The sequence below is a fragment of the Colossoma macropomum genome, unplaced genomic scaffold (assembly GCF_904425465.1).
Source record: "Colossoma macropomum unplaced genomic scaffold, Colossoma_macropomum, whole genome shotgun sequence".
Classification (NCBI taxonomy): domain Eukaryota; kingdom Metazoa; phylum Chordata; class Actinopteri; order Characiformes; family Serrasalmidae; genus Colossoma; species Colossoma macropomum.
The window spans coordinates 10,757,232-10,771,282 of NW_023494795.1; the positions used below are offsets into that span (position 1 = coordinate 10,757,232).

The window sequence follows — 14,051 nt, forward strand, 5'->3', positions numbered from 1 at the left end:
GGTTTATAACTGTTGGTCTCACCTGTTGGTGTATCTCTTAAAGTAGTGTATGGAGGTATAAGGAAGGTTCTAACAAAGGGGCTAATAAGTGTATATACAGGTATGGTGGAGAAGGCAGATATCACAGTAGTTTGTAGCCTGCTGGATTTTCCACAGGTCAAGTTAAGAACTCATTTGAATTTCTCACTTTTTAGCTATTTGATTTTAAATAAAGCATTTTTGTTAGTAGGAAACAAAAAAGTGATTTCATGTCCTCTTTCTGGTCATACCTGTGTGCACTGGCCTATGAGGGGTGCAGTGCATGCTGGGACAGCTGTTGGAGGACTGGTGGCCATGTGAAGAAGTGAGGGATGATGAGATGGATGCATGAGATGGAGCGGCACCCTGCATACAGTGAGAGCCTATGAAAGAGAGGGATGGTGAGATGAGATGTAAAGATGGAATCCAATAAAAGTATTCAAAACAGAGGAACACAAAAAACTAGAAATGAACTCATAAAGGAAAATCACACCGAGTATGTGTGTGTGTGTGTGTGTGTGTGTGTGTGTATGTGTGTGTGTGTGCGTGTTTATGTGTGTGTGCACTTGGCCTACCAGCAGTGCTCCTCTCGGCTGCCTCCACTTGGCCGAACTCACTGGCAGCATCCAGTTCTGAGCACAACTCCAGATCCTCATTGGTGGAGCCCTGTTCATCAGAAATGAAGGACGTGTGCTCTGATTGGTCAGTGGCCTCTGAGAGGGCGTGACTGCTGGTAGGTGTATCTGGGCGGGACTGCTGCTGGTCCAGTTTGGAGCGCAGTGACTCTATCAGCTTGTCCTTCTGCTGGAGCTCTTTACTCAACCTGCCGGGCAGAAAGGGGCAGCGGTCAACACTACAGCAGATACAAAATTCAGATCTGTTCTATTGTAGGAGCACCACTCTGGAGAAAGCTTTGTCCTCACATGGCACTCTCAACACTGAAATACTCACAGAGCACTGATCACTACATTTCCATAACTTATCATTTAGAGATGGTTGGACTTCAATACGATCATACACTTCATACCCTCAGGACCTGAATGTGGGCTTTCACTTCCTTGCTCTCACAACATTTAACCTGGATTTAAACCTAGAAATACACTGAAGTAGAAACCCAATGTTTAATATAAAACTAAAAACATGTAAACAACTATGTATCTCACTACATATACATACATAACGGTTTCATAGTGGCTACAGAAACTTTTAGAGTAGTTACTAAATAATAAATTGCTTAAAGTTACTGAATAAATTACTTATTAAGTTAAATAATAAGTCTCGGAGGTAAACTGTGAGTATTAGAGATTTACGTTCATTTCAGATTAGAAACATTAAAAAACAAGAAAACACCCTTACATTAATGCTAATTTCTGCTAGCACCCTTATCAAATTTCTAAAAATATATTAGCCACAAAGGCCATTCTAGTCTAAACACGCACAACGGAAGCCTGTAAAAGATTTTTTACAAGATATTTTTATTTGGGATGTTCATGTTTTTGTTACTCAGTGGTCTGGTGGACGCACCACATTATTGTTTTTTTAAATCAATCCAGTCATAACAATTTATGTAAAAATACCAGATGTTTAAAATATCATAAGTGTCCAGTGTAGGGTTCTCCTTTAGCAGCTGTAGCCAGTTAGCAGCCTGTCCATGTTGTCCACCCTCACACACACACAGATACACATATACAAACACATACACACACAGACACACACACACTAACAGCAGGCCATGTAGGAGGAGAACAGAGTGAAAGATACAGCACCTCCACACTTTTACTCCCCGTGGGTTCACCCAACACCACATGTGTAATATAAATGTAGTGGGGGGGTGAACAGAGTGAAGACACTGAAAATGGGTTATTTTATATGTTCTTCACAGAAAATGAGCAAAGGCCACAAATCTGAGGGTGAAATAATAATAAACTGCATCGTTTCGACTTTTGGTAAACATTTTAAATGGGTCCTACAGACCCCAACACCACACAAGGGTGAAGTTTGCAACAGACAGTAACATATATTTCATCTTGTATGTGGCTGTTTTCCAGTGATCGCTGTTTCATGCCTGGCTGATGTTTTCTATCTCTAATAACAGGCCTAAACCTGGCTAGACAACCGTACTCATAGTCAGTGACAGGTCTAGGACTTCCAGAAGGCCCAGAGTAACATTTTCTCTCACAAAATTGGTCACACTTACAGTAAACCAAAACATGATTGGTTGATACCATTATTAGTTCCTAGTGATGCTGGTAGCTAATATAATGTGTATGGCTTTCTGTCCAGTTCTTAAAGTCCTAAACCAGTGGTTTTCTTTTGGGGATTTAAGATTTTAACCCTTTTGTTACCAGTCAAAACTTAACAATGAAGGAGGAGCTTTATGACAATACCTGCAGAATTTAAATACAACAAGCTATTAAATAAAAATGAACTGACAAACATGTATTTTTAATTCCCAGAAAACCCTGAGTGTTTCCCACTGATAAGCAGTTTAAGAGGCTAAAAAGAAAAGACAATTGTGCTGGTCTCATTAAAGTAACACAGTCACACATGCAGCAAAGCAGGTTTAACATTTTGCTTCATTACTAAATTCAGATAAAAATGTCTAAGTTCATTCAGATAACAACCAACCCTGGTTCCCATGTAAAAAAAAACAAATATAAAAGTGTTTTACAGTTTCTGTTTAGTATCTGATGAAAGGGGTGAAGCTGTAGTAATGAGCTCTGTGCTTAGTACATCCCAGCTTGCCTTTGCCGTGCAGTACATCAGGCTAATTTTGGACTGGGAGTGCCTTCAGAGAGGGGTTAATTCAGACTGATTGTTCTTTGATTAAAGGGCTTGGCACTGAGCTGACGGCAAACTGACGCCAAAACATGCTCACAAACGTGCAACACCACCTCATGTCCCTTCCTCCCATACACACACACACACACACACACACACACACACACACACACACACACACACTTCCAGACTCTATTGTCCCTAACTGTTTATCTATTACACATCCTCACTGCATCTTGTGCTTAAAAATAAGCAGGAAGTGCTTCTTGAGGGGTGGGTAAGCAGGTTTGATTGACAAGTAGGTAAAAACAACATGATTCAATTCCTCACTCTCAGTACAACATAACTTACACACTAGTTTCATAGTAGTTACTGAACAATGTATAACAGTTATAGAAAAATTAAAAAACGGGAATTTCAAAACAAGAAAATTGACAAATTAAATTTTGAGATGTTAACAGAGCCATTCAGAGTGGTTTGCTGTGAAATGGTTAATTGGAGAGAAACTCACTGACTTTACAGTGGTGGTAATAGGAACCAGAGTTCATTATGTCTACTATGTAACTGCAGTCTTTACTATCCATAATGACCAGTGAACCTTGTGAGTTTTTATATATGATCCTGATGATGGTAAATATATGAATAAATCATATTTTGGGGCCTATTTTCCATTACAACAACCTGTGTGTACATCTCCACCCGGAATATATTAAATACCCTTGTTTTAGGCCAAAGCATGATCTCGAAACTATCGTAAAACAATATTTCTGGCATCAGAAAGCACATTTTTAATCATTCTGTGTAAAATCTTTCTGTGAGGTATGAACAACTCTGAGTCAGCAAGTTTCTCTAGAATAAAGCATTTCAAACCACTCTAAATGGCTTTGTTTACATCATGTAGATGTTTTAAATATCAGTGTCATTACCTTTTAAGATTAATATTCATTTAATGATGAATATTAAGTCCAAAGTTCAAGGGAAATATATAGTAGGGATGGGACCATAACAATACCCAGTACTGGTATCAATATCAGAATAGGTTAGGATATTAAAGAAAAAGTACAAACTAGAACACATTTAGCCATAAATATCACAGAATTATTTGTAGAGTAATATAGTTGTAAAGCTAATGTTATAACAACAGCAGCCACATGCAGCCTTACATGACAACAACAGGTAGCTAGCTATGAATTATACAATAATTACAATGAAACACTCTAATTTTATACAATTTTGTTGACAGTAAGTGATTAAAAATAGCTGTGGTTCTGTATGTCATTTTAGTATTTTTCTAGTATGTTAGTGCTGTGTTTATTTCTTCCATTAAAAATGGGTTGTTTAAACGTTTCGCAATTGTTGTAGAAAAAAAGATGTATATAATAATAATAATAATAATAATGTATTAGTAGTATTGGCTGATGCTCAATGTTTCAGTACTTCTACTGGTATTGTGCCATCTGTATTCTACCAAAGGCACCAAACATCAATGCACCTCCATGTTCTTCCTAACTCTACTTGCTCTCCTCTTACTTCTCTATCTGCCGCTGAAGCGCCCTCCTCTCTCTGTCCGTCTGTTTCCTCAGCAGGGTCAGCTCTCTCTCCTGTGCGCGCCACTCCCACAGGGAGAAGGAGAAGAGTGAGTCGCGGTACAGCGGACTGCTTTTAGACAGCATGCACCTCCACAGAGGAGCCATGGCTACCCGGCCTGTCTGCTGCTTGCCTGCATGCCCTCTACCCCGGGCTGCACTGCCCTTATCCTCCTGTCCTGCTCGGGACAAACACAGCAGCAGGTCCGGGGCCGTGGTGCTGGGCTCCGTTTTGCCGGCTGATCAGCTGGAGTAGACCGTGGACATTAACTCAATGAGTGGTAGAACAGGGGGGCTTGATCCAGTGAAAACTATCACTCTCAAAAATGAGTGAACAACACACATTTTGTGTTGTCAGTATTGTGACACATTTTGTGTCATTTTGTGTTTTAAAAAGACGACAAAACACAGAGAAAACACAAAAGATGTCTACAGAAATCACAAAAATAGCGAGTGCTTCCAGCAGGGATGCAATATTCCTTTATGATGGAGGTTCTCTGTGAACGTGGGTTCAAAATCACATGGCACTTCATCCATCGCAGAATTAAAAAGCGTTTTTTACAACATTGCTATGGACAAAATATCAAAAAGGCTCCCCAACATGAGCCTTCTTTAAGAAAAGTCTCAAACACAAAATGTGTTGTCCTCCGGATTTGTTAAAGAAATAACGTTACATGTTGTTTTTAACTTATCTGGTTGGAGAGTGTTGGGAGTCCGTGGATATGTGGTAGGATCTCCGCTTAGCAGACAAAGAGCAGCTGAAATCCCCAGATTAGGCAGGATGGCATCCCGTAGAGGCCGTTCTGTTCAGCTCTCACTGTGGGATGAGTCAGGATAAAACACGCAAGAAAGGCACAAAATCCAACCAGTATGTCCAGTGCGGAGTCCTGATTAAAAATCCATTCCTGTCCAATTCCAATTTCAAAACAGGATCAGCGGATCGCTCTGATTGTGTTCTTGCTGGTTCTTCAAAAACATGAAAAGAAGACTAAGCTCAAATGTCCAGATTAGGTAGGACGGTGTCTCATAGTGGCCAATATGTCAGGCGATCTCACTGTAAACTCATCACAGCCACAGAATTGAATAGAAGACAGCTTGTATAGTGCATATATTCCCATCGAAAAGGTCCAGTGCGATCTTGATCAAAACTGCCGTGCTCCAATATGGGACCAGTTGATCACTCTGACTGTCTTTTATATAGTGAAAGACTCACTGCCTTCAACATGGAGAGAAGCCAGAGTGAGAATGCTGTAGAATGTCACAAGTCAACTGTTGTCCTTCCCCTCCGAGACCACGCTTCCGGAAACTTCCGCTCACTTGTGAGAAGGAAAAAGCTAACGGGGGGGGCCACTTCCTAAAACACGCCGTCCTTCCCCATCAGCTCCCAAACACAACAAACCCCTCGCGGCGGAGTGTGTGCGCTACCATGTGTGGCCTCGTGTAGAACGGCAGAGTCCTTGCCTTAGGGCCGGTTTGTTCTCTGCATGTAAAATAGGATGCTTCACTCAAAGGATGGAGAGACGGGCCATTCCATTGGCTGAGTGGTCAAACATAAAGCACGTTCGTTCTTTAGCATAGCTAAAAAAAATCTTAAACAAGCATCTTGAAGCCTTTATCAAGCCCAGAGCATAAATGCGTTATGCTTTTCGCAGAGAATAAACATCTTTTCTGATCCTTGTTGTGGTCACAATCATAATCCTGGACTGGTGGACATGCATAGATTTCACGCACAAAAAGAAAAGAAGACATATAAAGATACAGACTAATCCTGATGTTCCGTTCTTGTTTGTCCTTATGCTGCCATCCAGTTGTTCTCTTCTCCACTCTTTGTCTTGTCACTTCTCCCTCCCTCTCTCTCTCTCTCCCTCTCTCTCTTTCTCCCCACCCCTCTCTGTGGCTTTAGCTGTCTCTGACCTATTTCACTCACGAGGTTTAATAACCTAACCTGATTAGTGCCTAAGTCAACACCCCATCCTAAGTCCTGGCATAACTGCGGCAGCATCAACCATGTGACCATTCAGTTCCAGGGGCAAAATGTTCACATGAGGGTGGACACAAAAGCACAAATAAAAACCACGACTCGAAGGACATCAAAACAATGCAAATCCCCCGCCCCGCCCCCTTTTCTAGTCAATTACACTAAATGACTGTACTGGCACCAAAACACGGTTAAGTCCAGCTTCGCATCTGGTTGGCCATCTGTGCAATAAAGCTTGCAATGGCGCTCTCTTTCGGCCTCTTCTCTCTCTCTCTCTCTCTCTCTCTCTCTCTCTGCTTTCATTTAGCTTCTCTAATTACCCACAGTGCAAAGCCTGACCTTACTCTCACCCTTTCAGGGAACATCATCTAGCAGTAAAGTAGGTTTTCAGAGAGAGATTAGAACAGCAGAATCTTCAGAATCTTCATCCTCAGCTTAAGTCCACGGCTTAGGATGCGTGCAGAGACTCCGAAAAGAATTAGTGCTGCAAATTAAAGCTATTCGTCAGGCGATAGATCTGTTGTGACATAAGCGGTCTCTAATTGGTTCGTGTCAACTCCAGTGCGTGCCTCAAGCATGAATGGAGCTCAAAATCCAGCGCAGAAAAGCTCAGGTGTCTTCTCTCTTCATGTGTAGCCATCATACACAGGAGTTGTTTCCTGACTTGTTTCCGTGTCTAAAGCCTCATCTGAGACTCCAATGAGTGAGGAGAGCTTATATGATGTTGCAGTAGTGTAGTACAGCAGTTTGGAGCTCAGGAAACATCTTCGTCATTTTGTCCACATCAGGCCAGCTCCTCAGAGCAATGAGGCTACCAGATACCAGTGTGCCAACCAATCCCAGCCCCGAACGATGATGCAGAACCACCACAGGCAGTAGGTCTCACACACACAGCGTATGCAAGCATACAGCGTAAGCCTCAGCTGCTGCTGAGATATGGAGGAGTTTAATGATTTCAGCCACACTTCCAAAGATCAAAGTTCACTGAGAGGCAAAGCTGAGTAGGGTCGCCCTGTTTGAGCTAACAAGTCAACTAATCAGTCGCAGTGTTCTTGATCAACTGAAATTCTGTCAGTCAACAGTTACTCACAATACTATGCAAAAGTCATGGATCCCCCTTCATTTATTTAATTGCCGGTAGCACTTTATTTGGATGGTCCACTGTAGATGCTTTCTAAATGCTTAGTATATCTTTAAGTAACATTCAACTAAATGTTCATTAAATGCAACCGAACTTCAAGTGTAAAAGAGTTTATTAAATCTATTCCTAACCCTAAACCTAACCCTAAACGCAAGGCAAAACCTACATCTACTCCTAACCCTAATCCTAACCATGTTGCTGATGATCAACTGAACATCACCAGAAGGTTTGTTGATGGATTAATTATCTGTAGAGCATCTATAGGGGACTATTCAAATAAAGTGTGACCTAATTTCCAGCTAAAACATTAAGAACAGAGTAAGGGAGAAAACATAAATATAATAAATATAATATCAATGATATATCAGTAATATTTCTCATACCTCCAAAGTTCAGCCTTAGATGTACTTTCTGGTTCTCTTGATCCAAATAATTCCTATTACAATTTTAGGCCCAATCCCATTTCCCCCCCCACCCCTACCACTTAGCCCTTAGCGGTGTGGGGGGTGGGGCGAAGTGTTAGGGCTACATGTTCCTCCAAACGGAGGTTTGTCAGAGACTCCAAACAGAGTGTTATGAGAAAAAAAGAAAAACCAGCAAGATGGCTGCACGAGCGACCAAAGAAACCCACAAATGTGAGAATTTTCTCTGTTAAAAAATTACGATAACCACTGTATTAACTTAGTTTAGTGTCGTTTCAGTGTATTATGGTCGTTTTCTTCATAACAAGCATAAGAAATTGCTAATAGCATGCTAATGTCTCTTTAGCTAGCTAGCTAACTTTCCCGTTCCACCTTAAATAGTCCAGCAGTTCTGACGCCTGAAACGCCAGAATGTAACTGCTGCACCATTTAAGGTGGGACAGGAAAATTCGAACATGAAGCTGGTGAATATCTGACTTCAGCTTCGTATCACTGAAGAATTAGCGGTGGGCGATAATAAATAATTGTCTTATAGCCCCTCTTTGAAAGCATATGATGCCCTAAATGTAACTAAAGCCCAGCAGTGAGGAGCTGAACTTTTCCCTTCTCTGCTGTCACTGAAGACGGGCCGGGTCGCCTACAGAGCAGCACTAGTAGCTGTTAATGAAGCAGTGATTTTTGTTTTTTTTTTCATTTGAGGGTTGTCCCATTTTGTAGGGTAAGATTTCAACCATTAGCCCTTGTAACTCAGTTCCAAGGGATTAGGGTGACACTTGAAAACAAGGGGTAGGGGTAAAAAGAAGAAATGGGACTTGGCCATAGACTCATCAGTCCATAAAACATTAATCTAAATCAGACGTCCAGGTTTTGCACAGCGGTCTCTACATTTTTTAATCATTTTTTAAACTCCATTACATTAAGTGTTGGAGGTTTTGTGTAATGTTTCCTGCTTCCTTCTGATACTAAAACTTAATAACATAATGGCCAATTTATATCGAGATTCAAATGATTCAAGTGATTCGTCGAGTTTTAGCTCAAAATAAGACCTTTTGGTCAACAAAGATAATCAATAGTCAGGGACAGTCCTAAGGTCAAAAAGCGCTAACAGGATCTCCTTCATCATTGGGTCAGTTCACATCATGTTGGACAAAAACCCTATACTGACCAGTGCAGGAGAAGCAGCAATAGCCCCGATTCAAAACACAACTGTCTTTCATTCATCCTATTGAATGAATATCACTTTTTGACCTCTCTCAACATCTCTGCCACATGTAAACACACTCTCAGACACACAGGCTGCCTTGTTCTGAATGAACACACAAATAACCACTGCCAGTCTTCACAGCTCACTGCCTGTGCACCTCTGTGCTTTCACCCATTTAAAGCTGCACACAGATGCATGATGGGGGAAAATAAGGGTCATCTCCCTAAGGGGCTTGCAGACTGCTGTCAAGGCAACTACAGAAGGTGGGAGGGGTCAGGAGGAATGATCTAGCCAATAAAATGGCTTATTTGTACCACATGGCTCTGGTAGAGCCCTGGAACCAGTGGTGACATTATAGAAAAGGCCTATTTCAGATCAGAATTAGCTAGCATTGCTCAACAAAGCCCACAGGCAAAAGCAAATGTCTACATAAATGCTTGCATGAAAAGAGTAGAGGGATGAAGAATGTATGAAAGAGGAGAGAGAGGAACAAACACTGAGAGAAGAACAAAAATACCCAATAAAGTGACCAACGTGCAGGTCTTCCAAGTGCGAGTCGAGTATGGACTCCCAGGAGAGCGAGTCTGAGTCAAGTCTGGAGTCTTTGGAGTGCAAGTCGAATTGAGTCTGGGGTCTCTGGTGTGCAAGTTGCATTGAGTTTAGAGTCTTTGGAGTTAGATTCGAGTCTCGTGTCTTACGTAGATTATTTTAGTTCAGTTTCATTATAGCTGCAGGCACTGCATTGTTCAAAAGTAAACCCACAACTAAAAACCTGCCAGTTCCAAATAACAAGCTCTTCATTCAGTCTGAAGGACAGAATTGAAGCACTACACACAGCAAATGGTATTTAAAGGAAAGAGGCAAAACAACTTGAAACTGTTGGCTAGTCTGCAGTTTATCTGCATTAGCTAATCCATCTGAAGTTTTAAAAAGAAATGTGATCTGTAATTATAATTTCAAGTTGTTTTGCCAAACACTGCATTTACTCTGTGCAGCGCTTCAGTTCTACCCATCAGACTGGAGGTCTTTCTATAATGTTCGTTATTTGAAGCTGTATCAAAGCTGATGCCGCTGCGAGGTGCAAGAAAACAGCATTTCAGCAAATCTGACAAAGTCACACATGTAAGGCTGAAAACCCAAAATTTTAGTTTTACAAGAAGTCTTGAGTCTTCAGTCGCAAGTCAGTCAACACTTAACTCGAGTCCCATCTCAGATGCAGGTAATTAATTATGAAAATATATACATCTTAAGCTTAAATGCATTTTTTCTCGATATCTGCAACATCTTTAGCGTACAGTTTATTGCCATGTTCAATAATTCAGTGTACTGAAAACTCACTCACAATAGAAGCCATTGGAGACTAACTGAATACCAGCAGTAAATGTTCATGCATGGCACATATTGCTGTAGAACATGACTTCTTCAGTTAAAGGTATTTGTAAAGGTATTTAAATTGTAAATCACTGTGATTTGCTCTTTCACAGATGGTTTTGCAAAAGAGAGCATTTGTGGTAATATGTAAGCATAGTGGCATGAATGGAGTTTTAACAGGCTCCTACCTAGTTACACATTGATTATAGCAGCTGCCCTATTACAAGTGAGTGGAACACTGAAATTACTGAATACATCAAAATTACTGTTTATTGTAATTGACAGTATGCTACAAAAAACAACTAACAGTGATAGGGGAAGTCTAATTACAATTTAGTTGTAAATTTCTACATAGGTAAACGATTAAGATGTAAACAAAGCCATTCAGGGAGGTTTGGTGTGAGAGGCTCCATTCTAGACAAACTTACCAAGTCAGAATTGTTCACAGCAGTGGTGATAGGAACCAAACATCCAAACATCTATTGCCTCTAAAAGCTACATCACAGTAAGTTGGTATATGAAATGGTCATGAAGACTCTGCCTGACGCCTCAGACAATGTTTTACAATAGTTGTGAGATAAGATTTTCATCTAAAATGTATTTTACAAGGCAAAATAACACCCAAAGAAATCTTTTTGTTTTCCAGATTTACCACTGTTTACCATTTTCAACATTCCATATAAAAACTCAGAAGACTCATGCAGGTTTGCTGGTTGTTTTGGCAAAATAAATACAATGGTTACATGTGCACGGTAAACATTATGACCCCTGGCTCCTAACGCCATCACTGTAAAGAAATCTAAGTCAATACATTTCTCCACAATGAGCCCCTTAATATCAAACCACTATGAATGACTTTATTTACATCTTAACTACTGAACTATACAGGCAATTTAAAAAAACTGGTTCAACTAGTGGAAGGTAAAAATCTTTGGAATTGTTCTTTAATATATTACACAGCCCAGTAAAAATAAACATTCTTATTTTGGGGTTAAAGATTGACATATAACAAAGTGCAGCTGATTCCTGTACAAGCGAAAAGGGTCAGCTGCCAATCTACAGTCCATTTCTATCAGAACTCCAATTGACCAGACTGAGCCTCAGCATGAGTTAATCACTCTTATTGATCTGATATGTAATCCCCCACACTGCATGGCAATGCACAGTAAGCATAGATCGAGAAACTGATTGCCCCAGCCTGGATGGCCAGATGAGTCAATGTGTATGTGTCTGGCTCTGTGATCTTTCCATTGAGTGTCAGCGCTCTGTCATAACCAGCAATTACGTAAGCATGAGCAAAGCAGTGCTGAATATGCAGGGCAGTCTGTCACTGTACCCAAAAACAGCTGAGACACCACTGAGATAAGAGAGAGGTAGCTGAGAGAGATGCTGCAGTACAAATCTACATACAGTAATGTTTGATCATGTTGGAGTCTGTACTGTACTGTACTGTTTATAGGCAGCAAGAGGTCAGCCGATGTGACATATACACACCGATCAGGCATAACATTATGACCACCTCCTTGTCAGCTCCACTTACTATATAGGTGCACTTTGTAGTTCTACAGTTACAGACTGTAGTCCATCTGTTTCTCTGCATACTTTGTTTGCCCCCTTTTACCTTTTTCTTTAGTGGCCAGGACCCCTGGTGGTGGTGTGTTAGTGTGTGCTGTGTTGGTCTGAGTGGATCAGACACAGCAGTGCTGCTGGAGTTTTTAAAAACCTCAGTGTCACTGCTGGACTGAGAATAGTCCATCAACCAAAAATATCCAGCCAACAGCGAACTGTGGGCAGCGTCCTGTGACCACTGATGAAGGACTAGAGGATGACCAACACAACCTGTACAGCAGCAGATGAGCTATCGTCTCTGACTTTACATCTACAAGGTGGACTGACAAGGTAGGAGTGTCTAATAGAGTGGACAGTGAGTGGACACAGTGTTTAAAAACTCCAGCAGCACTGCTGTGTCTGATCCACTCGTACCAGCATTATACTGTAATGTGTTATTAAATATTTAAAAACACAATTTTCAAATGAAAATAACGATTTAAAGAGTACCTAGTTTATGATAATATAAGTGCATGATTTAATAATACATTTAAAATATGCTTGTTTGCTAATTTGCTGACGGGGTGGGGTGGTTAAGGTAACTTTCTGGTGGGCCAAATCACAATACAATAATAGGACGGGTGCAATAAAATACTTTGGTATTCAACATCTACTGTCTTTTAACATGGAAAATGTGAGGGGAAAAAGTGTTAATACGTCTGTTTGTGTGAATCTGTGAATGTGTATGTGAGCACGCGTGTAGACGAAGGACTCACCGGATTGCAAGCAGCTCATGACCTGTCTTGTCTTCTGGGAGTTCAGAGTGATCTCCTGTGTTAAAAATACAGAAATATTCTTCATTATGAAAGAGCTCCTGAAATCTTTAAATATGCCTAAATTCTGACTGCATGTAAACTCCAACAGATAAACTGTACTTTCCTGACTGATGTGATTGTCAGTTCTCAAGATTTCAAACTCTCACAAAAGTTTAAATAACATAGATACCGAACGAGACACTTACGATTAACAGTATAACTTCCTTCTATAAAAAAATATAACTTATAAATAAAAAAAGTTTCATGATGTTGAACTCTCCAACAAAAGTGTATGTAATGCACTTTCTTTCTTTTACTGAATGAAACCCCATCATAAATGAATAACCTTTAAATTTATGCAACTTAATGCAATATTTCCATACCCAGACAATACCAAACCGTTAATGGTGGGATTTCCGCTGATGTTTTCTATCACTGTATAAAGATGCTTCCTTCATGCTCTATGATTTTTTCAGTGTGAGTGCATGACATAGCACAAGCGCAGATCCAGTCACAGCTCCGACTACAGCTCTAAACCCACTATCCCAATATTTTATCTGTAGACCAGAGCCTTGAGGCCCAGTCACAGCTCTATTCCCATACCCAGACCTCAGCTCCAGGAAGCAGGAATTAGGGCACAGCAGCTCATTCAGAGCGCAATTCTGATCAGTAAGTGCTTATTATTGTTTTGTTTATTCAGAGTAATGACAAAATGCAACTGATGTGTAACATATTATTATTTGTGTGTTTACTTGTTGTGAAACTAAAACCACAGGGATTAATGACGTGTTGGTTTGTGAGTATATGTATGCGTGTGTGTGTGTGTGTGTGTGTGTGCACTCACGGCTGCTGATCTTGGCTGCCACTCTCTGAGCCAGTGAGGAGCTCTGAGCGAGTTGTTCTCTAAAGCTCTGGCCCATGTAGTAGTCGATGTCGTTGGCCCGCAGAAGCTCTTCGAAGGTCTTAGTGGTGTCCCCCAGGTGCTGGGTCAGAATGTGGCACACCCCTCGGCCCTCTCGCATCCGCTGCCGCAGGTGAGACAGCTCCCGTGCCTGAGCCTGGATCAGCGCGTCAAACTTACTGCAATACAGAGAGAGGAGATATTAACGGGCGCATGTCCTACATTTTTATTTTATTCACCTGAGATCCGCTAATGACGTGCAGTTTCATGTACCAAAATGAACAAT

At 40.9% G+C, this 14,051-nt stretch overlaps 1 protein-coding gene across 7 annotated transcripts in view; it reads right to left on the reverse strand.

Annotated features, from left to right (window-relative positions):
* LOC118815359 (phosphodiesterase 4D interacting protein) overlaps positions 1–14,051 on the reverse strand; it is a 133,740-nt gene that overhangs the window by 16,348 nt on the left and 103,341 nt on the right. For 6 of the 7 annotated variants that reach the window (XM_036581422.1, XM_036581423.1, XM_036581417.1 and 3 more), the window contains 4 exons: positions 13,709–13,944; positions 12,826–12,880; positions 594–841; positions 270–401 (listed from right to left, as the gene is read on the reverse strand). In XM_036581422.1, the coding sequence (XP_036437315.1) occupies positions 270–401; positions 594–841; positions 12,826–12,880; positions 13,709–13,944 (671 nt within the window). The remainder of the gene's footprint in view (positions 1–269; positions 402–593; positions 842–12,825; positions 12,881–13,708; positions 13,945–14,051) is intronic. The other variant, XM_036581421.1, reaches the window with a different exon arrangement.